We start from the raw sequence: 26,202 nt of genomic DNA, 5'->3' as shown, positions 1-26,202 counted from the left end.
CCAGCTTCATGTATTGAAGAAACTAGCATCTGCTGGGGGAAGATAAAAGGAGAAGCCTACAGCCTAAGCAGCATTTCCTTTCTCTAAGCTTTTTATTTATTTTGCCTTTTTATCTAATGGGGAGAATTTGTAAATACTGTATAAAGGCATTTCTCATTGACTATATACTTAGCACTGTAAAGACACATTTGATGAAGGTTTCAAGTAGGGCTTTTGCTGATTGAAAGGCTTGTTAGAAATAGTGTGACATGTTAAAGAAATCAATGTAGAATGGTAAATACGCACTGCTACTCAATGGTCAGAGATATCTGAAATATTCAAATCATGATGATTAAATCTACAAAGGGTGTAAATTTAAATCTGACTCAAAAATTCTGTAAAATTTTATTTGTGAACCTTAGTATTTTTATCCAGTGAGCCACCATTACAATTTTCTATGTTTTATACATCTCAGCAGAAACACAATGTAGTGAAACCTACTGCACTTAAGTTTTAGCAAATTTTTTTGAACTCCAGACTGTGGTGTTAACTCCTGGTGCAACATATTCCTGTGCAGTAGGGCTGCCTGTAAGCTAAAGAGAAACACCAAATCCAGATGTCTTTCTGGAGCTCCCAAAAGAACTTCCTGCCATTTTTATCATTCCATTATAAGACCTAAAAATCTCTGTCTCTCTCAAAATACTGCCAGGTTTGTAATTGATTGCCTATCTGATTTTTTTATACGTACCAGTAATCTTCATTTGTACTACATAGTTTAGTGAATGAAGTTCATAGTTCTGCTGTAATGGAAATACTATCAAACTAACTCCATATTGCTTTGGGTGTCATGCTATGAACACCTTTTGTGCACATAACTATTTTAATAGAGAAATCTTGCAGAAAATGTTTTTGCTTTCAAATCACAAGGTCATACTTATATGCTTTATTATATAACACATTACCTGTTACCAATGTGAAATGTAGTGTAGAGGAAAAAATGCAGTTGTGGTTAAACTGATATACCAGTTTTATTTCCTTAGCTAATAATGTAGTCAGTTCTTCTGGTAACAACTGTGCCCTACTGCATGGAAACTGCGTTATTTTATAAATTGAACAAAACTTAGAGTAGGAAGGTTTACATTTCAGAGGTTTTAGTGGCCACTTCATAACGAGTGCTTGGGGATATATTCTGATACCTGCTTGTAGACTTTCACGCTCAGGTCCCCACGTAATGAGCAGAGAATTCATTCCTAGGGGACTACCTGTGCACAGCTCTTAGCCGTAGCTCCCAGTGACTTTAAAGGGGATTTTTGCCCAGGTGAGAGCTGCAGAATTCCGTCCTCAAGAGGAGTTCTTCCTGTTGCTCTCTGTGGGTTACCTCTCATTGGTTGCAATTGATGATAAAGTTATATTGCACTACTCTAACAATACTTTTTGAAAAGACTATTTAGAAATACTTTGCAAGCAAATGTATATATATTTCTCTAAAGAATTCTATGTTAGCTGCATTGCTCATGAAAGATCATTCTGACTTTGTTTATTTTACAGATATGTTGATAGCCAGTTTCTGATATAACAGTTATTTTGATCTTGTTATTTGTATGTTTGAAAGAATGCCACTCAAGTAACTGTTCTGTAGAAAGTCTTAGACCTAAATATGCTCTTGTTACATCATGATTTTTAATTAATTAATTAAAATTAATTAATTAATTAATTAAATTAATTAATTAATTAATTTGCAAAGCTTACTTAACCACCTTTTCATTATATGTTGCCCAAAGAGCAGCATACTATTGATGAAGAAAGATTCATTGACAAGCCTTCTTTGTTAAAAAAAGCTAAACAAACAAGCAAAAAAAAAAAATTTCTACTCGACAAAGTGCGAATATTTGTTGCCAGTTGTCACTTATGCAAAGTTCTTTGATACATTGCAAGCCTTGTATTTTCTTAATATTACCCTTCATTCTGTGTGCAATCTCCTATTGTGTTGCTTTTTTGTTTTGTTTTGTTTTTTTTTCTCTGTACTCAATTTCAAGTGTCCTATGTGGTGGTAATGTCTTGACTTATACACATTTACTGCATTAAACACAGTTTTAAGCATCTCTATACTAATAGCAGGAAGCATCTTTTTTTGAAGTTCTACAGTATCATTTTCCCTGAGTGGCATGAAGGACAAGTGAATGAAAGCACCGTATTTCTTTGTGCAGGATTTCAGTGTTTTAAGCTCAAAAACATGTAAGTGCATGGGCAGAGGAAGGAGGCCATAAGTTTGTTGAAACTTGCTAAGCTTCTGTTAATGCCTCAGTCTTTTAAAGCTGATCTCACTGGAAATGCAATGCACAGAAGTAGGACTGACTCAGAACACAGTATCATTTTTAACTGAGGTTTCTCCTTGCCAAAATAGAACATTATAAAACTATGTTTTAAAATAATTTAATTAGTCTGAGACCCTTTTCAATATTTAAGTTTATCTCTGTGGGAGAGGCCTCTTCAGAGATTTGATCCTGCCTTATACTGTAAATACTTCAATGTATCTTCAATATCCAGTTTGGCTCTAAAGTCAACTTCTAACCTTGTGTGGTAACCCTCTAACTTATAACCTTCTGATTTGTCTGGTATTATTCCTAAATAACTTGTCCATGTGTAAACAATCAGGATTGAACAATGTCTTTCATTATCTTGAAATTCTTTCTGCTCTAGGGAGAGAAAGTTTAACAGCTTCATTTGGGTCCACACTTCAAGCAGGTGTTGGAACACTTGGTGTTCACTGGAGGCTATTTGTCTGAAGTTCTAGTTCCATTTCTGCTGCTACCTCAGAGTACCATCAGAAGATGCAATTAAAACAATAGTGGGACAAAGAGAAATTCATTAAGAAGACCACATATGTGCTAATGTGTGCTTTAGCATCAAGAGGAAGAGCCGTTGGACCTGACAGCAATGCACTAATGTATTTCATTCCAGGGTAGCCCAGGAGTTCGAAGCAAGAAAAGAAGGGAAAAATTTATTCTCTAGTCAGCATTAGACCATGTACCAGCCGCTCAAAGCGTGGTGAGACATTCGCAGCTCACTCCCCAGCAGCAAGAGATCCCTACCTGCAGGAGAAGGGCGCATTCCACCTACGCCTCCTTTCCGTGCTCAGCTGCAGGAGTCGTGCTGGCAGCCAGACACAGGCTTCTTTACATTTCTGAGCCTGCTTTTCTTTTGAGGACAAACTTTTTCCTCCCAACTGGGCTAATTTCCAGATTGCTGTGCAGCTGCTTCTATTAAAGCTGATAATCTCCCACCCCCACCTAAACTGCAAATTTTCAGTAACTACCTCTTCCTTTGGAATTTTTCTGAAATCTCGCAGAGGTGAACAACCAAAGATTTTTAAGACATACACAGTTGCAATTATAGGTGTTTTTCAGTGTGAAGGACTGGATTTCCATTGCTTTGTGCCTAATTAGAGTACGGAATAAAAGGAATGTATCTTCTGACACTTAAAGGAGAAATTCAACTACTCCCAAATAAAATGCAATCTTTAGATGTCAACTGAGAAAAAGTGAAGGCTTTAAAAGAACAAACTGCTCTTCACTCGGTCACTTACACCTGGTTGAAAGCATCATGCAATTGGCTGATCAGTGGAGAGGGAAGCAGGACTGAGGGTGAGGATGATGTTCATTTAGGCACAGAGTGGCTAACCTCCAGGTGGTGCTCTCCCTCTGCTCTTGGTAGGAAAAGAAAAGATCCTTCTCTTCCTACCAGAAAAGTAATTAAACTGCCCTAAACAGCCTTTATCTCTCCATATTTCTCCAGGTTTAAAATATGGTGAACTGCTTCAGTTGACTAGGCTTAGCCTTTGTTGCAAATGCCACATCTTGTCCTTTGAAAGCAGCCTCTCTCTCTGGAAAAAAAAAAAAGAAAAAAAAAAAAAAAAAAAGTTGTAGCACAGCTGCTGCCAGCTGTAGATGTGAACAAGTGTAGGTCAGGTCATCTGATTGGAAGGTTTGATACTTTTTGCTGCAACAGGCATTAGAAGGTTTTCACCCCTTTCGTGTCAAAGTAATCAATCAAGAGAAGGCATTTTTCTCACAAACTAAGATTTTTAGATCTTAATTAAATTAAAAATCCATGTGCTATAACTGTGAAAAAAAAAAAAAAAAAAAAAAAAGGAAGAAGGGAAGGGAAAAATCTTAACTATCCACTTAACTATCCATTGCACAGGAAACATTGTACTTCTGGAGCATAATTTCTTTTTTGTTAGTAAGAACTTTATGCTCAAGGAATGCCAGATGTAGCCATGGAACAGGACAATTTCCAGTTCTATTGAATCTTGAGAATACAACTCAAATTTCTGAAAGTTTGAAATTGACTTTTTTTTTACTAAGGGGGACCAAAAAATACATGCAGCCATGTTTTTTCTTCTCATCAGTCTCAGTGCTGAATTAAATTTAAATGTCAAAAGCTTTTTTTTTTTATGCTTCAGATTTCACAATATAAAAGCCTGAAATCCTTAGCTATGATTCATACAATAATAAAGATTTTTTTTTTAATTTTAATATAATCAAAAGTAATACTAAAAATGGCTTTTCTTGCTCAGCTTTTGATTAAATTACAGGAGGTGATTAAAGGAAAGGCCACAATGTTGATCATTGATATATTTTTGATTAAAGAGTGCAGATTAATATTTTCTGGAGTCATTTAATAAGTTGATATTGCCTGACCTTCTGTACCCTTACATAAAGACATATTCCTACAAAGTTTACTTTGCATAATTGTTCATATTACACATGATCTTTCTTAAGAATGTTGAAAAAAAAAAAAAAAGGCCTTTTAGAGCCACAACTAATGCAGAAAGATCCCCAGTCAAAAGTAGCAAAGAAAGTGCAGACACATTGCATGATTATGCAAAAACATGATCAAATTAATAGGGAATGATAAGCACGGAGCAGCTGCGAGGAAGAGAACAAGAGCTGGAATTCAGCATCATCCCCTCTTCAGCTACTGCGTCATCACAATTGCCACAAGTATAAGGACTTTGAAAAGAAAAATGAAAATATCAAATAAATGCCATGTGGCATCATTGCTAGATACGACTGGAAGGGGGGAGGAGAGCCATTTAACTAACCTGCAGCATGGGCACCGCCGCCAGCCGGACACCCCCAGCCCTCGCACCAGATGCTGGCCCCGCTGCAGTCTGCACTGCCGAGCCCCTGCCACTGAACCAGGCACAGAGAGCCCTTCAAGGGATCTCTGGTGCCTGTTCTGCCCCTACCACGTTGTATTACTGACCTCGTTAATTAATGGCTTGGTGCAGTGGACGTTCCTCTCATTTGCATGTTTCCACCCCCTAAACAGCCTGCTCGGTGTGCATATGGCACAAAGGAAGATTTCTCTCTGCCTCCTGAACAAATACAGTAACAAAAGCAAAAAATATTCTCCTTTCCCCCAGGACGGACACGTAACAAGCTCGACAAGCAGTCTCACTCGAAGCGGGAGGAGCCGTTGCTCACGGGCACAAGATAATGGCTTGATCAGAAGAAACAGGCCTACAGACTAAAGCAATTCCTTCTCTTGGTTACATTTCTGTTCTTCCAGCTGAGGCCCTGTAAAGGCATGTATTGAGGGAAGGAAAAGAGAAGTAAGGATGGCCCTGGATTATTAAAACCATCACTGGGAAACCGAATGGCTAGGAAGTATAACTTTAATTCTTGCAGATTTCTTTAAAGACTGGGATTCATTTAAAGGATGTGACTCTACTTGCAATATGTGTGTAAATGTAAGTGCCTCACTTAGAAGAAAGTTCAATGACAGGAATTTGCTGTGGCAGTATACAGTTCTGGAAAGAATGGGAGACCTCTTGGGAAAGAGCTGGGAGAAGAATTACGGTGGAACCAGCCTTCCTGCTGTCCTTCCCTTCCCAATACAGCCACGGCAATCCCTCCTGGCACCCCTAAAAGCACCACATCCCAAAGCTGTTGTTATATCTACACCTTGCTTTCCAGCTGCCACACGGTTTTAGTCTCTTCTTAAGGTCAGATGTTGCTGACTGCATGCTGACAAGTTGGTCCCATGCCTGCCAGTGCCAAGGCCCACTCCTTCCCATCCTCCTAGAGACCCTGGCCAGCAGTCTCTAGACAGCCAAACTCAAGGCTACTGCACCTTACCTCTTCTCCTTTATTTCCTGGCAGTTCTGATAGGACCAGTTACACCTTACTGGGGACTGCCACTCTCTGCCATGTCATGTTCTCCTGTTGCTTCTCCTCATTTTGCTTTTTGTTCTTGGTAGGCTTCTCCTTTCTCTCCCATGCAGAAATTCTCTTTGTCTTATTCATCCTCTTACAGACCTAATTCCTAGGCAATATGTTCACAAAACTTCACCTCCCTTTTCTTGGTCCCCTGCATCCAGACTCTCTCCATCCCCCACACCACATCAGAGTTAGACCCAGCCTTCAAGTTGGCTGTGAGCTCTTCGGAAGTGGTCTTTGGGCTGGTGGTCACAGGTTGGTCTTTTCAGAGCACTTAGACCTCCCTGAAAAGCAAAAGCAGTTAAAGTCAGTAGTGCTGTTGACTGTGACATGCGGCAGATCCTGTGTGGAAACTCAACAGGAACAAGGCCCTGCCTGTACGGCATGAGAGCTTAAGGACAGGGGACTTCAGGAGGATCAGGCCACACACTCTTCTCGCAGTGACCCTGCTATCTGTAGCAGGATTTTTTTCTTTCTGTGCTCCAATCTAGCCTCTTCTTCCTGCTGCTCAGCATGTTTTTACTGCTGTGGTGGGTGTCGGTGGGTTGTGAAATGATTTGAAATTGTTTCCAATGAAAGTCAGTCTGGAAATGAAGAATATGAGATGAGAAAATCCACATTTAAAGGAAGCAAATCTCCTCTGGGAGTTCTGTAACCATTCTATATTATATATATTTATATATATATATGCATCTTACTATCTGCTACTTGATTCTGAAATGTCTGCGTTTACAGTCTTGCTCCATTCCAGTTAGATCTGTACCTCTGTATGACTTCAAAATCAAATCACAACGGGCATTTGACTTTGGAAAATAAATTAACAGAAAACCATACAAAAGCAGAAAACCTATAGTTTGTGAAGAGTTGTGTTTAAAGTAGGTAACTCCAGCAAAGTATGGGTTGGAAGAAGATGCTCTAAGGAATTCTTAATGGTGGAGAACTAGTTTTCATTGTGCACTTTGCTGTTCTCGGTTAAGTCCTGAGGTTTACAATTAAATACAGTCCTATGATTTTTGCAGTTTGGCCTTTCTCTGCAGCACAATGCAGAAGCTGCACTTTGACCAGACACTCTGCAGAACAAACAGTGGCATTTTAAAAAGAAATGAATTTTTGAAGTAGTTGACACTTACACTTGATGCCAGAACTGTCAAATGCCAGGAAGTTTAAAGCCAGGGCTTCTGTTTACCTTTTGATTTAAGTTGTGATAAAGCAAAGGGAGAGGTGAAGAGAGGATCTGGAGTCATGCAGTGAGTTTGCACCAACCTGTCACTGGTAGGAAATTGGGCTCACGTATTATTGAGGATACAGATTGTTGGGAGCTTGATGTGTGCAGTCTCTGGAGCTGCAGATGCTCGGCACAGCTGACAGTAGCTGAGATTAGAAGATCAGGGTTATAACAAAGGAGCCATTAGGTGCATGCTTACCTTTCTGTGAAGGGGCTTATATAATGTCTGCCCTGCTGCCCTGTCTCCAGCTGGTGCATTAGCTCATTGTTTTTGTGAGTGCTAATTTAAATGACCTACTTTAAAAATGAAAATGGCAACAGTGCCCAGGAAGGATGAACTCTCAGCCCTAATTCTGAATGTCTTGTGTTTTCTCCTTCTCAGCCTGAACATTAAATCCTCTTTTTGCTTTCAGTACACAGTTGGGGAAATGTGACAGACTCCACTGTAGCTATTTGACAAGTTCCTAGCTTTTAGAAATACCAGTTCCTACACTGATATTTTGTTTTCATTCATTTGCACACACCCCTACAGAGTGCACATTTAGCTCAGTACACATTCCCCTGGCATTGTGCACCATGTAACAGGGAAACTCCATGCATCTCAAATTCTCTCACCAAGTAACCAAATTCTGTGGTGAAAAATATATGCAAATTCCCATATTATTTCCAAATAATGTGCTTTAAAAATCATTTCTCATTCCTACAGTTAGTACTGAAAAACATTTGCCAATTTGTCTTTTAATTTCAGTCCTGTTCACCCTTCTACCAGAGATAAACATTTAGCCATGGAATGAAGAGCTAGAGACATCAAGTGTGTGTGGACTTCATATAATACACACTGCTGTTAAATGAGGGGAAAAAATAATATAGAATTAATGCAAATCAGTTTGTTAAGCCAGGGAATGAAGCTAAACTGAAGGTGGGCAGGTAGGAGTGCTCTTGGCACTCCTGGCTGGAACTTTAAATAGAAATCTGAGTAACGTGGATTTAGCAGGTGACAGCACCACTAAAGGCCTTGCATAACTTCTGTAGACAGCATATGAGGTGTTCAGAAACAAGTGTCTTTTGAACGGTGGAAGGAGAAGGCTTAAAAGCCTGCAAGGTTCAGGGTCAGAGAGGATATGAAAGCATCCTCCCACTGAGCCCCACATCCAACATCCTAACACGGGGTCATGCAAAAGAGCAGGTGGCATCCTCCAGACGTCCTGCCTGTCACAGGGAACATGGATGGGAAAGGCAGTCAGATGTGACAGCACTTCAGAAATGAAGACCAATCCTCGATACGGATGGATGAAATTCTTAAAATTTCTCACAAACTGTAAAGACTTTTTCTGGGCCATCTTTCCAGTCAATAAAAATCTGACTGCGCTAGCAGAGGCAGGAAACAGTTGCCCAGTGGGATGTTTGCTAAGGCCCTGAAAGCTTCGAAAAAGTTGGTGAAGAGAAGATGTCCTCTACCTGCAGCATGCAAAGGCCAGAGGCTGTCAGACTGCTGGAGGGCTAGTACAGAGGTTTGGAGCTGTGCTGACGACAACCATAGCTTGGATAACTTGGATAACAGCAGACCCTGTGGCAGCTCCTTGGCTTGGCTGTAGCCAATGGCACTTCCCAAGCTGGAGAGGCCTCAGTGGCCTCAAATGCACACTGCACATTTCCTAGCAGTATGATGTGGCCAACGTGGGGCTATCCAGATGAGAGAGGAGACCTGGCTAACTAGAGCAATGACCCTCTGTTGGCTTGCTGCAGAAACTGGTCCGGGGCCACTGGTGTGGGAGACAGCAGGGGCAGGAGACAGCCGGCAGCCTCGAGGGTGATGCTTCTGGAGGGCAACAGGAAGAGATCTACCTAAAAACGGTAAATCATTGTTTGCTTTTCATATGGATATTGCAGAGACATCAGTCTAGTCTTCGTGTGCACCCCTGCAGGAGAAAAGAGAACAAACGTTTCCTCCCCTTGAGAAGGTGCTCCGGCTTGTAGAAGCTTCTGGGAGAGTGTACAGTTTTGAAAGATAGGTGTAATACTTATTCTGCTTTCTGAAATGAGTCTTCCGCATAGGCATCCACTTCGGGGAAATACATGGAAACCAGGGATAATGCCATCTCTCTAACTCTGAGTAAGCAGACGGGATTAAAGTGTGCTGTGACCTCATACATCCCACTCGGCTGCCAGGAGGAATGCTTCCGTTCTTCATGCCAGCTGCAGACAGTTCCCTTTTGGTTTCCCTTGTGGCTTCATTCTGATCTGGAGGAACCTCGCTCTCCCCATGCTGCTAGAGAGAAACCTGGAGAGACCTGAGAGTTTTTCCTTGGGTCTGGCACTTGCTAGAAACCCAATGTGTTCATATTCAGCTGGTGTTTCCAGAGCTATACACCTGCACAGGCTAAGGAAAACACAAAAACTGTATTTCAATTTATAAAAGGGAAACCTCTGAAATGGCACCCCTTTTGCCTGTTTGTAGCCTGTCTTGCAAAGCAGGAGTTTTCATTTTTTTTCCCCTTCAGCAGGCTGGGACAGCACCCTCCAGCAGCCCAGCAGCCTGACATCACACTGATGGCTAGCACTCAGTATAGACACATGAGATGGTAATACCATATGAAATAAAACATGTCATAAACCTAGTATAAATGTGGCACAAAATGCATTTGAAAAGATTTTTCTGGATTTATCACATACACTCAACAACAAAAAAAATCAGAACAACCATACATTAATTTAATCATGTTGGTGAACTCCCTATAAATATAGCTACGCTAGAGTCTTTGATAGCTGTACCCGTTGTTTAATCTTATCAGTTCCCTCCCTGATTTTTTTTTTTTTGTGTGTGGAGTTTGCAAAGGCCCATCAGGGAGCAAGTAATTCTTCGTGTTCTATGAACACTCCTGAAATCAGAAGGGGTTGATAGAGGAGATATGTTATCATCAGTCCACATGGTATCCACATGAAGTTCAATCTTCAGTAGTTCAAGAGCCATTACAGATAGCACGTCCCCCACACAGAGAGGGTGTGCTTTGAAGAGCTAGAAGTGATGATTGGTTGACCACCTCAAACTGCCAGATCTTATTTGTCCTCAGAGCAAAATTTCAGCAGACATGCACGTATTGGGGTAGACAGCACAACAAAATAAGAGAGGGAGCATTAGTGAGAAATATGCCAAGTTTTAAGACTAAATTGGCAAGTGAGGTAAAACAGCAAATCAGCAAGATAAGCTATTTAGTCTGCAGTTTTATGATTATTCTTTTTTAATACAGATCTGCTTAGATTAGCTTGGTTTTTATTTTTTAAATTAGTTATGCCTTCCCTGGATTTTCAAAAGCACCATTGGTTACAAATGAGTTGGTGTATGGGTAATTATATTAAGAGACACTACTTCTTATTTTAAAGTACAAGAGCAAAGTGATTTAGGCGTACTGGCAGCTAAACAAGAATGAGGCCTTCTTTACATGATTCTGATGAAAAACGGTGGCATTTAGCAAATGTATACAGGCTCATTTAGGTAAGACAAGAATTAGATTAATCAGACTTCAGCTGTGTGCAAGTGACAAGCCACAACGGGCAGACTTCCCTGTGTCAGCACTCTCAACAATTTGTATAAGCTGACTGTTTGGTCTTCCACTGTTTTATTTTCACTTCTCCTACGTTCAAGATTAATGACAATTTTCCAACCTCAATAAGATAGCTCTCCTGAAAGATTAATGAAACCTGTATTGAAAGAATACTTTCTTAACAGGACCTGAGTGCAGTGGTTTTGCACTGCTTCTGCTTCTTTCTCTTCTTTCTCTTTGCTTGCCTTGTGCCAGCAGCCTCTAATACCTGGTGTTGTTACGTTGTTAACAACCAATAAATAGTCTGAGTTACCTTATAGTGTTTATTATCATCAGAGTTAGGCAGATAGAGTTTTTTTTGTTTGTTTGTTTGTTTTTTAATATTTCTGATTACTTTTGGCTGAAATCTGAACATGCTCTCCAACACCTGGTTCACAGATGCCTGTGCAGAAAGTGTTACTGAAGCTCTGCAGCTTTACCATTTCATCTGTTCTGCACAAGGCTCCTTGCCCGCCTGCAGGACAAATTCTGTTAAATAGTCTGTATTTTCAAACAGGTCTTTACATTTTGTTGATAAATTAGGTACATTTGTAATATCTTCATCTAAATATGACAGCAGAGATGAGTATTTGGCAAAATGTAATTTTTAGATCAGTTTTCCTGAAGAAGCATCATTTCATATCCTGGTAAATATGGTGATAAATTTATGAACTTGTATGGATCTTTATATATTACATTTTGATGATTAATACAGTATAGAATTATTTAATGTGTGTTTAACAGATTAAAAAACGAGTTATCTATCTGACAGTTATCTATTGAACAGTATTCAGTGGGGAATAATAACTGAAGTTTTTCGTGGTGTTCCTCTGGGGTTGGCACTTGGACTGGTATATTATTTCACCAATGGATTAAATACACAGTGTTTCATATTTACATCTGCATGTGGCACAAGACATGAAGAAATGCCTGCTCACACAGATTGATCTGTTCAGTCACTAAAGAGGATTCCCTGTTAAAAAAGAAAACAAACCAAACAAGTCTTACTGCAGCCAGCTCAAGCTGAACGTGGGGCCACACGATGAAAGCCATGCCTTCCCGACACTAAACTGCAGATGACTCTGACTTTACCAGGCACTCTTGACCATAAGACAGTATGGCATGATGCACAGCATGGTCCTTGAATGTGCTAGCCCAAGGCAGAGGGCTGATATTAACGCTGCACAGGGCATTTGTGGAACTGCCCCTTATGAATGCAGGGACTAAGCAACTCAGGTGGTGCAGGAAAAGCACTTCAGAACTGTCCAGAGCTCAGTATTTTAAAGAAGGGAGCCCTGGCACTGAGCTTTCAGTAACACCTTCCAATAACAAACTTACAATAGTTATAGAAGCCACAGCACTTCTTAAACTGTGTGAGCTAAGCCTTGCTCATAAAACAAAACAGCAAAAGTCCAAGCCCGTGCTTAGTATGCTGTCTGTAGTAACTTATTTGCTAATTGTGACCATTCTGAAATCAATAAACACCCAGGAAAAGTGTCTTTACAGGTAGCACCAAGATGCACATAAATTGCTGAGCTTCATGTTCAGCAACAGCAGTGTTGTGAAACAAGGGATATGTGTCAAAGAGAATACACAAGTGAAATTCGGCTTTGTGTAACTTCTTTTTGGCCACTTTTGAGGTTTGAGCATCAACGTTGCATCCCATTACAACTCCCAACTGCACAGCGCAGTGTGCTTTACCTTCTGTTTTCCTCCTACCAAGTATTGTGCTGCCACTGACCACCGTTCACTCATCAGGGCAGCACTTGGAGTGCATGTACGTGTAAAAGCGACATTCTCCAACGGCATGCTGAAGGTGGAGAAAACCAAGGAACTTGCTAAAGGCCTGAGTTGGCTGAGGAGGAAGACGGAAGCACTTGTGAAGTGCTTTGGCTTGTGAAACATGGGCATGCAGAGAAGGTGCGAAAGGCGGACTGGTTGGCTGGTATTGTTTGGTCTTGTAGCTAAACTAGGCAAAGGGAAATATCCTGCATACCGATCAGGATTTTAAAAAGCAGAAATATCCTACATACCTACATTTGCTAACTTTTGGACGTTTCATTTTTAATGTTAATAATCATTGAGAACATTTCTACAATACATGTATGTTGGAGAGAAGACTGAAACTAGCTGAAATAGGTAAGAAGGACTTATAAATGTCAGATTTTTTTTTTTTTTTTCCCCAACCACACAACATAATAGCAAATAACCATACAGAATAACTTGGATTAAGCAGAGAACCCCTCTGTCAGACCAAAACAACGCTTTGCTTGCTTTCATTTCTGTCACTAGTATACTATATATATATATAGTGTATATATACATATATATAAATAGGTATGAATATTCTGAAATTGCTTTTTCATATCCATCAGAATTCTTTTCCCATGGTTTTCTGAGTCACAATTATTTTAAGTTCCCAATTACCTACCAAATTCATAATTAAAGAAAACTTTTATATTGCCGACATATTTTGCATTCCTTACAAAGTATGTGAATAGCATTTCTTTCATCATGCCCTGCAACAGGGAATACTGAAGTTTATTGCTAGTTCATCTTACACAGAACAAAGGCTTTTTGGGTGTTGCTTTTTTACTTTTACTGAAGAAAAATAAAAAGGGCACAAACAGAAACAAATCCAATATGAGCTGACCCTTTATTCTATTAGGGTAGGCTGTTCTGCATGTATATATGAAAATAATAATCCATCATTAATAAACTCTGAACATTTGTAATGAAGGTCTGGTTCCAAGACCAACCCAGTCTGAGCATCTTCAGTAGATTAATTGCTGTGAGATCATATATCTCAGCTGCAGAAAGGCTAAATGGAAGTTTTAATGTGCTGCAAGCCAGCTGCATCAATGTAACTTATTCCCTCTAGTCAAGCAACATCAATTTCAGAAGCAGCTATTATCCACACCCTTTCTTTTAAGGTTCCTTTTTTTAATATTATAAATTGCTACTACAGAAGAACTGGAAACGTTGCTAATTAGTACCTTCCTTTTGAAGGCTAAGATTTTGAATTATTCTTGATCTTTTACTGAATCCATTAGGAAAAAAAAAAAAAAAAAAAAGGATCAGTTGTCCTCATTCTAAGGCAGCATTTCCTTCTCTTCCCTGGAAAGAGGAAGAGAGAAACTTCCCTTGGAAGTGTATCTTCTCAGACCTATTCTTAAACAATTTTGTTACTCAATCTCTACCAAGACGCACGTCAAGAAGAATGGTCATTGCTATATAAATGTGCAGAAAGAGCTCTCCAAAATATGCATCTCTTTGAGATCTCCAACCTCACACAGCACAATTATACAGTTCAGCTGCTGCAGGAGCCTCGATACCTTTAAAGAACCGCATAGGATTTTCTCTTTTTCTTAATTAATTAAAAGGACCATCTGATAGAATATGTAGCACACAATCCCAAATTAGGTTAGAGGATTAGTTTAGAGGATTTATCATGTGTAGTTTGCATGTATTCATAGAATGGAGAACAAAATTCTCATATTAAATGGGCTGTAATTTTTAAGGAGATCCATGCTTAGTGTCAGAATCTGATGCCCAGTACATACTTAAACTGTCTTGTCTAATCCTTAGTAAATTCCCCTGCCAACATAGCTAGATTTGTACCACTACTTCCACCAGCATCTTGAGTGGAGGGAATCCCAGGCATGTTACCAAGACGATTTTACGCATTGCCAGCATACTGGATTTATCAAACCACTGCGAACCCGAACCAGCCTGAGTTAGAGTAGAGCCAGTGATACCATAAATTATGCTGCAGGTGCATGTGGCCCTCCACAGCATCATCAGTCTGGGAAGCAGAAGGATGTCCTGATGGTTTTACAGGTCCAGTCAGTGACACCAACTGGAGTCCTGTATAAAGGCTGAGTACTTCAACCAGTCTCCTTGGAGTAGTCAGTGCACAAACTAATATGATCATGAGTGCCACAGTGCTTCTTTGTGTGATCTTTTCTAACAAACTAGCAAAAACTAGAGAAATTACAATATACCAATTCTGAAATCAGAAGGTATACCTACCTTACGTTTTTAATTTCCAAAATGTAATGTCAATTTTTACAAGACAAAGATAAACAAAATAAAAACGGAGAGAATTCTTTTTCCCTATGTTCTTCCTTACTGACAGGTAAAATATCAGTTTTATTAAAAGACAAGAAAATATGTAGGTATACACTTTTACAAAGGTAAAACTGTTGTAATACCCAACTCAGTTTAACAGCAGAGGCTCTACCTTTTGAGACCAAAGTGAGCTATGACATGAGACTTCTGATAAAGATTCCCAGGCCAGAAAAAGCAAAGTTTTACTTAGTGCAAATGATACAGCACCCTCCTGAGGTGGTCAAACACATCCAGAGCTATCTGACAACTAGAAGGCAATGCTAGATAAATTTTGCCTGACAAAAAAATGCACTGAATGAATACATCTGATTTCCAGGTTCAACTACAGGAAAGTATTGATGTCATGGGTGATAAAAACACGTAGGGCTGTGAAATTTGTACTTCATACTTGTCAAAAAACTATTAGCTAACTGTCAATGGCCAGCCATCATGATTTAACTAATGGTAACTGTTTTTGGAAGCTACCAGTTTAAAGGATTTAAGTAAAGAGCTGATTTGCCTCTACCATAGTTTCCAGAGTTGCTAATAAAGCCTTCATCTGTTCTCCTGGAAAAATAAATTTGTTTGTGGATATCTCTTGAAGAAACTGTGGTAGCTTTTTAAAAGTTTCTAGTTCTCTGAAGTACATATCTACTAACCAATCTGCAGAAAATGTACTTTCCATCTTACAGGAATCACGAGCCCTTACTGGAAGTCTACTTGAACAAGCTACCTCTCTGAGAACTGAAGGGAAGGGTGAAAACAGATTATAAACTGAACAAAAATTTAGCAGCATCTTGTTAAATAAAATCAACCACAGTTCTCTCTGCTGACTGCAGTAATCTTGTTCAGTGCGTTCATAGAATCTTTCAATTTTCTCTTCTGGATGAACAATGTTCAAAAGTTCTTGTTTTACTGGTAGGGATTGAACATAATCCAGTGGCAATTTTCCATTGGAGTCCCTCTGCTGTAGAAGGACTGGTCCTGCAAGAAAAATACAAATATTAATAATAATGGCATGTTCCAGCTGGCAGCTGATCAAGATTTTTTTTTTTGCCAGAAACTAAGAGTCTGTTTAAACTCATTTTTGTTATGTTGGTACAACTGATGAGCTAGACATTTGCAACCAGAGAAGGGCAATGAAGCTGGTGAGGGGTCTGAAGAACAAGTCTTAGAAGGAGCAGCTGAGGGAGCTGGGGTTGTTCAGCCTGGAGAAGAGGAGGCTCAGAGTTGACCTTATCGCTCTCTACAGGTACCTCAAAGGAGGCTGTAGCGAGGTGGGGATTGGTCTGTTCTCCCAGTGATGGGATGAGGGGGAATGGGCTAAAGCTGCACCAGGGGTGCTTTAGGTTGGATCTTAGGAAGAATTTCTTTACTGAAAGGGTTGTGAAGCATTGGGATGGGCTGCCCAAGGAAGTGGTGGAGTCACCATCCCTGGAGGTCTTTAAAAGACATTTAGATGTAGAGCTTAGGGATATGGTTTAGTGGAGGACTTGTCAGTGTTAGGTCAGAGGTTGGACTCTGTGATCTTGGAGGTCTCTTCCAACCTAGACAATTCTGTGATTCTGAACACACAACCTAGAACATGCAGAGAGAACATTTGTAACAGTTTCTTTATGACATAGTTTTAATTTTCTTCCTGGTTTTGCTATGTTGAAAGTGAAGGATTATTATACAGAAATGTGAATGAAATTCAAATATAACTTACCCTAAAATTTCAAGTAGCAATACATATAATATGTAAAAAATTTGTCTTATTACCAATGTACAATTTCATTAGGAAATTTACAGGCTGAGTTATTTACTGAAACTGTCTCAAAATTAAAGGCAATTTATTATGGTGTGTTTTTTTTTTTTTTTTTACCTTTTTGGATGGCATGCTTGACCTTGTCCTAAGCTATGCATCAAGATAAACTACTGAGGTAGGAATCCTAGTCTTCCTCAACTGAGCTAGAAAATTTAGTCTTAGCAGATTGCTGCAAAAAATAATTACTATAATAATTGGATTTAAAGTAGTTAAGTGGGACATGGTTTTCTCATTCAGAGAATAAGAAAATATTTCTTTTCATACTACATTCTTTCAATATTTCCTGTTTATTAGTACAATGGAGCTATTAATCCTTAAACAGCTTACAGATGTCCTGATAAGTTTAAGAAAGGCCACGCCAGTAAGAAAAAAATGAAGAGGGATGAAACACTACAGGTGGTGTTTTTCAAAGGTGAAAACAATATAAATCTTCACATGTAAATTCGGGTTACTATGCAAAAGAAATGACACAATTTCATATCTTTAATATGTTTTCAGAAATATATTTTAATTACAAAAGATTACTCATTGCAAGACTTTACCATTATTAGAGCTTCTAACTTCCCTATGATTGAAGCTATATTGTTTCACTCCCTCACTATGTAAAATAATTAAGTTCCGCAAGCTGAGGACCTTTTTGCAGAAAGGGAAGAAGTTATTGCAGAGCTGTACTCTTCAGTTATTGAGCAGAGTAAATCCAGACTGAATGGGTAACACGTTTTCTAACATAGTCTTGTCAGCTACTTGACAGGCCAAAACCCGGAGTGTGACAAAGGCAAAGATAAGGGTACACGCAGCCTTATGGTTGCCAGAAAACTTTGATGAATGCAAGTGGAAGTACAGCTCTTCCCGTAGGACAACAGGATCATCCACTACCTATTCTTCACAATAGCTGAGGAAAAATGCACATCTGTCAGTGCAGTGCCATTTCCAATTGAGGAGCTGGGCTTACTACAATATTGGCTATTGCATCACTTAGACCGATGGAAGTGAGCCCAGGTATTGGCTTGGCATGTCAGATGTGTGGTTCAGTAGATATATAAAACACCTGGGAGCCCCAGAACTGAAGCTCAGCAAACACAGAGAGGTGAAACTGCAGAGGAATGAATGTATCGATTATGAGCCAGTGCTTGTACAACAGACAGAGACAGCCTTTAGGGGGCAGGAGAAGACTGTAAATACACAGGGTCTTACGCCAAGAATGAAATAAAATTTTGTTTCTCTAGCTTAATTAAGTAATAGGCCATCTAAATACAGTGCATTCTTTTACCTTCAGGCTACAAGCAGAATGATTTTTATTGAAAAAATCTGGACTCAGCATACAACACAGAGATTAAATTGACACTGTAGGTCAAGAGTAAGGATATCGCAAATACTCATTTTAGTAAATAAATTAAAAGAAGGAAGAGTGGATATCCAGGATCATTCTTTGCTGTTGTTTTGTTTTAAAAAGCATGTTAAGTTAATTAGGTTGATAGGGGGTATTTCAACACAAGATACAAGTTCCTTGTCACTTAAAAAATGTATTGTTCAAAACATTTATCATGTGTCTGCCTAAGGGGCAATATATCTTTTTTTAGAAACTAAGGCGCCCCTCCCACTATTATCCCTAAACAGCAGTTATCACAATTACAATATAGATTCCTTTCTTAAACCAATTACCAAGCTAATTGTGTTCTTCAAAGACCATCACATTAATTTTCATAAATGCTGAACAAATTTAAATTGAAATACATGATTATATAGAGATTTACTGATCTATTTTTGCATTACAGTAAAAATAGATCAAAACAAAAGAAAAACCTTAGCTTTACTTGGTGAATAGGTAATATTTATCTTTAATTAGTTTGGAGGATATAGTTACAATGCATATGGGGTAAAATGCAGAATAAAAACATTATCATATTGGAAACAAAAGTGAAAATCCTGGCTAATTCCATATTCAGCTGATCAAGATAAGTGTGAGAACAGTAATATTTTTATTTTGACCAAAACAGCTTGGCTTAAAAATGTTTCAAAGTAAATATTTTATAATTAAATGTTATTTTATGCAACTATTAATAAAAGCACCACAAACTTTGTATGGACTCAGGATAATTTCCCTAAACCAGTTTATCATGTATGCACTCACCCCCATGCTGAAGTAGCAGCTTGCCAATTTCTACATGTCCATTTGACAGTGCATCATGCAAAGGAGTCACCCCGTCCACTTGACTGAGCAGGTCTACCTCTGGACAACGTTGCAAAATTTCACGGACACACACTGTGCTGCCATGGTTACAGGCTTCATGCAAAGGCGTCCAGCCAGCATAGTCTGAATTATAAATCAAGGGAAGTTTTAAAACAGCAGAAGTAGTACTAAAATGCTAATAATGTAATTCATTAGACAGCAAAACACTTGACTTTTTAGCATTCATTATGGTGACAATGGCAACTTGTGATTTCAAAATAAGAACTTTTATTGAAAAACATCTGATAAAAAATGGCATTTAAAAAAATTGATAAGAAACATGATATTAAAGCACACTTCAGTTAAAATTAACCTTTCAGCAATGTTTGCTATGAAGTCCTGATTTTTGTTAGTTAGAATAGTAAAGGCAGTTTTCGTATCATAAATATAAACTTAATTAGCAAAAGGATGTTTAACAGTTCCTTATCTGGCTTAATTTCTTAGTTCTGTAGATAAAATGAATAACTTACCTTTAACATTAATGTCTGTTCCAGGGGAAGAGAGAAGCTGAATCAATCTTTCCACTTTGTTTCTTATGCAAGCTTCATGCAGGGCTGTCTCTCCTACCATAAAAAATTAATAGATTACACTAGACTAGGCGAGATAGCAACTAAAGAAAATAATCAAAGTGCCTGGAACTAGGAGACCTGGCTATATGCCAGAAAATTCAATAATGAGTAAGATTTTCCTTTATCCTGTTTAACCATCTTTTAAGAAAATTCAAAAAAAAAAAAAAAAAAAACCCACAGCGCTTCTGTTCCACCAGAGATCCAGCAATGAAATTGTATTGCAAATGGTTTAACACAGGAATTATCTCCCCCCAGTTCAAGGTTTAAAGCTTCAATCACACTATAAAAGCACCAAGTGATCACAGAACACCAAAAATACTGGGTTTTGAAGCAATAAAACTTTAGAGTGCAGTTGCCCTCCCTTAAATTTATTCATGAACCTACGTTAAAATGTATGGTTCTTTTTACACAGCATTTATAGCTTAATTCAAATGAATGTTTCTGGCTAAGCACGAGTGCCTCTACACACTCAAGTATAATTCAGAACTTCAAATCCGTTAACAGATGGTTTGCTGTTTCTCAATAGGCTGTCTGACTTGGCTACAGTAGCAAAGGAAGGGGGAAAAGAGGGAGCAATACATGAAGGGGTCCTAATAACAATAATAATAATAATAATAATAATTACAAAAAAGAAAATCCTCTGAAAAAAAAAAAAACAACAAGCCTTAGTATCATGTAAAACTGAAGTGTGAAAGATTGAACAGCAAGCAACTGAGAACTGCTGCTTATATGTAAAGACACCATTAGTCTCTGCATGATAAAAACTTCAGACCCATTCTGAACACTGTTTTGCTTTCAAGTAAATGATTAGGTTTGAACAAGAGCCAGAGAAAAATCTTGATGCCAGGTGAAAGATGATGCAACAAACATCTTAGAAACGAAGAATATCTCTGGCTAAATCTCTTCAGCGTTTGCAGTAAGATTAACATAGTGTATTTTGTTATATTAATACCTTCACTATGTAAATCTGTCAGCTCCATACTCATTCTTTCAACAGTAGATACTACTTACAATTTTGGCAGGGAAAGAACAGAAAAAAAAAAGCATTTTTTCCCGTAGTCCTTCAGCTCACTTTTCTTTGTAGAAGTCAGCATGTAATAATTCACATCAATTTTACTTGCAAAAGCAATAAAGAGAAAGCGAACCAATTTTAAAAATGCATGGTCTGGCTCTGTTACTGAAGCTCTCTTAAATCCCAAAAGAGGGTGAGGTGTTTTTTTTGTACTTCAGTGTTTGTGATACAATTCTGATTATAATTTTTTGAACAATCCTAGGTTCAATTTGCTAGTTTTTCCTAAGCCTTCTCTTGGGTGTCATGATTAATAGTTGTGTTTTAAGTGATATAGGTAAATTTCTGATGATGAAGATAATAAAAAGTAGTTCCAGCAAGTAATTCTGTTGAGTTAAAGCCTCATGTAAAGTACAATTTATTGCATTTGTGTAATAAGTAGGAACTGAATGAATTACTGCAGTGCTGTTTTATTCCTTAGGTACTTGGGTTCCAGTATAGCTAAGACAAAAGCCAAATGCCTTTCATAGTCTGGGCTGAATGCCTGGAAGAAAACAGTCCATATGCTTAACACAGCTATGTAACATAGCATACTCCTCAGTCTTTGTTCACAAAATGTCTAGGACTGAAAGAGATGAAGACTGAATTATACTTTCAAATCAGAAGACGTTGATCCTACCAAGCACAGGTTGAGGTGGATTAGCAAAGTAAGGCGGGCAAGCCTGGAATGAGCTCACACAAGCTGTACACTGTATTTAATATATGGGAGGGGGAGGGGAATGAAGAAGGCAGCTTTATTCCACCATATATACAATTCCTCCTCTCAAACAGACACTGAAAAAAAAGAAACGTGAACCATAAGAAAATAATTCTTGGGCATAAGCCATCATTTTAGTTGAACATTCATAAGGTCAAGATTTTTAAACCTGAAACAGCTGATTCCAACCATATGAAGTTCTTAACATAAATTAAATACATAGAATACCTTTAACATTTCTCCTGTAAAAATGCGCCTCTTCAGCCAAAATGTAGCGATTCTCTTTGGTGTCTGAAGCCCCAACTTTCTCATTTGCTCTACGCTTCCTTGTACAGCACTTACTAAACATTAAGTCACTGAAAAGAGAGCAAAGGAGACACATCTAAAATCACTCTTATTTTTTTGGATAATGTGTATGTACTTAACGACTTTAAAATGTTTACAGACATCATACTTAGATCTACCAATTTCAGTTATTTCTAAAATGTCTTAAATATGCAATTTATATGTCACTTAATTATAACTGTATTTAAAACAGCAACAAAATTAAATTACCCTCAATTAAACTTTTTTAAAAGGTAATTCTGTGAATGGTTCAACTTCTCTATGTATCCTTTATTTTTAATATTGGGAAAATATTACTACATCAGTCTGCGTGTATGCAGAGATGGAAGATGGGGAGAAAAGGGAAACCCCACACCAGAGGTGTTACAGGTTTAAAATGGAGATTTCTGTCAGTTGTAGTAATTTGTAGACAACAAAACAGGTCATATAAAGTTCAAAAAATGTGTCAGGTCAGAAGCTGTCCCCCAAAGCAGAATAAAACTGGTGATGTTATAGGTATTACTTACGGTAGATCAGGCAGCACTTTGACTTGGTTCTGCTTATGACCACTTAGCATCTGTAATGCCCTTTGAGACTCAGGGCATGGCCGATGCCCTATTTTCTTTTTCTTTTCTTTATGCATCTTTCTTGTGTCACACATCCCTACCTCTCTCAAGGCAGGCAAATAGGAACAGACCTGTTGCAAAAGTAACATTTTCAGCGAGTTTGTGTAAAGTACATTAGAAGTCTTTTTCTGTTGCACTTCATGTACAAGCAGTCATTCACCACCCACAGGGTACTGAATCTCAGTTTTTTAAAATATGGTCCCTAAGTGACGTTTGCACATATAGGTTGTTTAAAGTCAGCTCTGCGATCTTTATTTTAATATTGTTGTAATTCACAACAACTCATATGCTAGCCTCAGAGGTGAGTGAGGTATGTCTGAGCCAGGAGGTGGGATATTTTTTTTTCCGTAGCCAAGAACATTTTCATCTCTTTAACTGGATATAAGACTAAAGAAAAGCAAATTGATTCTCACTTACTTAATGGAAGTATTTATAAGCTTTCTTCCCCCACATCAGGGAGCAACACCCAGGGAGCAACTTAGCAAAGAAATACTCCTCTCCTTGATCTCTTCTAAGCTAAGGGTTGGAATAAGCCTTTGGACATTGTGAAAGCAATAAGCTAGTCAGTTAGCTCTTCAGTGTTCTTTCATTATTGGGATAGCATTGTAGGTATTTTGGCACATTTTTGGCAATACAGAGCTTCCAACCCACATCTAACCCTCTTTTCAGAAAGTCGTGCAAGGTTTTGCAGTTTGGCAAAACCATAGTCCAGTGAGGGGACTCACTGAATGATTACAGTCATTATACCTGATCAAAGAATATTAAAGAAGGCTTTGAGTATGTAACACATCGCTGAAGATTCTGCAAGCAACGTGCAATGGACAGACTCACTGTACAGTTACTTGCAGAGAGTAGGACAGCACTACTTGAACCCATAGGAAAGTGAGTCTAACTGATAAGATGCTGTATGAGAAGAGCAAGCAAAATTGGACCGTGGTCAGTATTTATCGTATGGAGCAAGAAAAAAAGAATGCTAAGGAAAGCCATAGAAACCCATGAACTTCAGGCTCTACTAACATTTTTTAAAGTTGTTGCAGAGAGTGATCAGTAGTCATGGCAATACTAAAAATAGTGATTGCTGCTACATATGTGTTGGCAACATATGTTAAATATTAGATCTAGTTGGTTTATTTTTGAAATTCTGTCAGTCTTTTGTTCAAGCTCTCTTTAAACACAATGTTTTAATAAACAATGATCTCTGTTCACAATAAACTTCTGTAAAGTTTGAGAAAACTTATATATGGAAAAAAATATTAAGTTTGACTTTGTTTTTCTTTAACTCTACCTGTCAACTTTAAGTCTTAACACTTATGAATTCCATATTCTGGTTAGACTTTAGCATTGAAGTTACTGAAATGTGGTTCTAAGTTAGGTCATGTCATTGCTGTGTGATCTTCCTGATGCATGCGTATCCTGACAGCAACTGTAGTCTTGAGAATTTCATTATACATTTCCTCATCAGCTATCACAGTTTGTGATTTGAAGGCAAGAAAAGATTTGCAAGCAGGAGAAAGTTTTTGAGAGGAGAAATTCAGAGGAAGATGAATCGTAAAGTCTTGTATCTTACACATGCTTAGACACAGTAGCATAACAGACCGTTTCCTCTTCAAAAATCTGAAGGAAAACATATTCATGGAAAACCATGCAGTATTTTGCATTTTCCTTAATTACAGACATAATATTGCAAAAAAGTATTCACATCAAAGATTATTTTAAAAAGCTTTCCTTTTGACTTTCCATGTTAGCTGCATATAAACAGATTAATTAACTTGAAGAGGTGTTACCAATTCCCTGATAAGAAAAACTTCACTGTTGTTTTCAACCTTGCTCTCAGACAGATAGAAATATAAATGCGGTAGACATTCTACAGGTGGAAGAGCATACATGTAATGACCAAGACCTTATACCACAAAAGACAGATATTTTCCAAGATTTCAGTCAATCTAATTATATGTTAAGTACTTAAGTATGCTAGGTTACTAAGGAGTGTAAGAGTTACTTACTATTTTCTGAAGAGAAAGAGGTTCTGTAGAAATAGTTACATTACTCTGTAAACACAGTTTTTTAAAAACTGCTTCTGCCACAAACATTTGAAGCCAGAGGGATGGTATGGTACAAATGAACATTTGTAAATCATGTACTGAAAAATCTGGATAAAAACAAAGGAAATAAAAAGAGCTCTACTATTGCAGCTACTGTAAGTTATTGTCTATTAGAATTGCTAAAATAGTCATATTAAAAAAGATTTTATCCATCATCTGATAACAAGACCAGCTTTGTAGACAACGATCATCAAACTTTAAAAGGCAAAGCACCACTTCTTACAATGTTAAACACTTTAAAAAATGCTCTGAATACAACCTTATGAAAGCTCCGGATTGATTTTGAGAATGAAATTATTCATTTGATGAAATTATGCAAGTGATCACCTTTAAAATTTCATGTGACATAACACAAACACAATTCAGGTAATATGTACGTAACACAAACAAAGGAATCTGATTAAGTAACGCAGGGGGACCTACAAATTCTACAATTGACCTTAACCAGATTTCAATACTATTCAGATGTACCTGTCTTCAGGCTTAGCTCTGGCCTACCACATTGTTTTTATTTATTTGTTTGGGGTTTTGTTTGTTTGTTTTGTATTGGTTTTTAGGAGGAGATGGAATTGATGATTTTTCTTAAGGTTATACTTGCATTTTGATTCTAGCAGCAGAATTTCATCAAAATAGCACCTGAAACAGGTGGAAAGCAAGGTCTGCCAAGGTCTTTACTGTACAGAGATAGTATTCTGCTCTGCTGAGAAATGCTCACACAGTAACTGATATACAGACACAATCAAAACAAGAACATTTAAGTACAGATGTCTTCTACTCCAAGACTGACAGAAAAATTGTTATGGTTTTTCACACTTTAAGTCCTGTGGACTGAAGAGCGCTCCAGCAATTACCAATTAGTCAAATAATCTTTATTCTTTATAGCCAGACTATGATTGTTATTCCTATGAATGGCCTGAATGGATGAAGAAGCATATAAAAATTATTATAAAAAGGAAATCCTCTGGAGAGGCAACAGGAGATACTAAAAGCTCAACTGATTTACATCATACTACAAAGTTCCAACTTTTTTTGGTTTGTTTGTTGTTGTTTTTGTTAAATCTGAAGCAGGTTACAATGGTTCTTATCATTCACTTTCCATAGGAAAGACCAAGACCAGAATCGAACTATTTGGCTAGAGACATGGATTTTTTGTTTGTTTGTTTGTTTGTTTTTCACTACAGGTCTTCTCAAGTGCCTAACCAACACCTTTCTCTACAGAAAATTATGATTGAATATGATTGAAACTGGGATATACTTAGAGGTATAAAAGCTGAGGTACAGTTTTCTGATGACTCTACGACAAAAGGAAAAAAAATGGTGGGAATGAAGTTTGAACATGAAACTAACAACGTTCAGTCTTTTCTTGAGATTAATTTTTTTTTGTTTAGTTGAGTTCCTCATCCCCAGTTGCTGAAAAAAACAGTAACACAGCTGATGCTGAATGACAATGGTCTGAGCCGTAACATTTCTCTTTATCTAGTACATTGAATTGAAGAGGAGCGATAGTTATATGATATTCATAGGAGCAGTTGAATCCCATCCCACCCCATTAATTTCCTTTAACTCTAAGGATTTGGAATGAAACATTGCAATGTTTCTATCTGATGTCTGTAAGGACCAAAATTTCAGGGTAGCTTGTGGACTTCCTGCTGAAAT

At 38.0% G+C, this 26,202-nt stretch overlaps 1 protein-coding gene across 1 annotated transcript in view; it reads right to left on the bottom strand.

Annotated features, from left to right (window-relative positions):
* Positions 1–15,312: 15,312 nt before the first annotated feature.
* SLF1 (SMC5-SMC6 complex localization factor 1) overlaps positions 15,313–26,202 on the bottom strand; it is a 37,145-nt gene continuing 26,255 nt past the window's right edge. Inside the window, exons 13-18 of the mRNA XM_084305644.1 lie at positions 24,448–24,593; positions 22,346–22,515; positions 21,723–21,850; positions 19,630–19,722; positions 19,061–19,243; positions 15,313–16,106 (exon numbers count right to left, since the gene is read on the bottom strand). Coding sequence (XP_084161770.1) covers positions 15,622–16,106; positions 19,061–19,243; positions 19,630–19,722; positions 21,723–21,850; positions 22,346–22,515; positions 24,448–24,593 — 1,205 coding nt within the window. The 3' untranslated portion in view covers positions 15,313–15,621. The remainder of the gene's footprint in view (positions 16,107–19,060; positions 19,244–19,629; positions 19,723–21,722; positions 21,851–22,345; positions 22,516–24,447; positions 24,594–26,202) is intronic.

The sequence above is a fragment of the Netta rufina genome (assembly GCF_964035555.1).
Source record: "Netta rufina genome assembly, chromosome: Z".
Lineage (NCBI taxonomy): Eukaryota > Metazoa > Chordata > Aves > Anseriformes > Anatidae > Netta > Netta rufina.
This window is presented reverse-complemented; position numbering and strand designations above follow the sequence as displayed.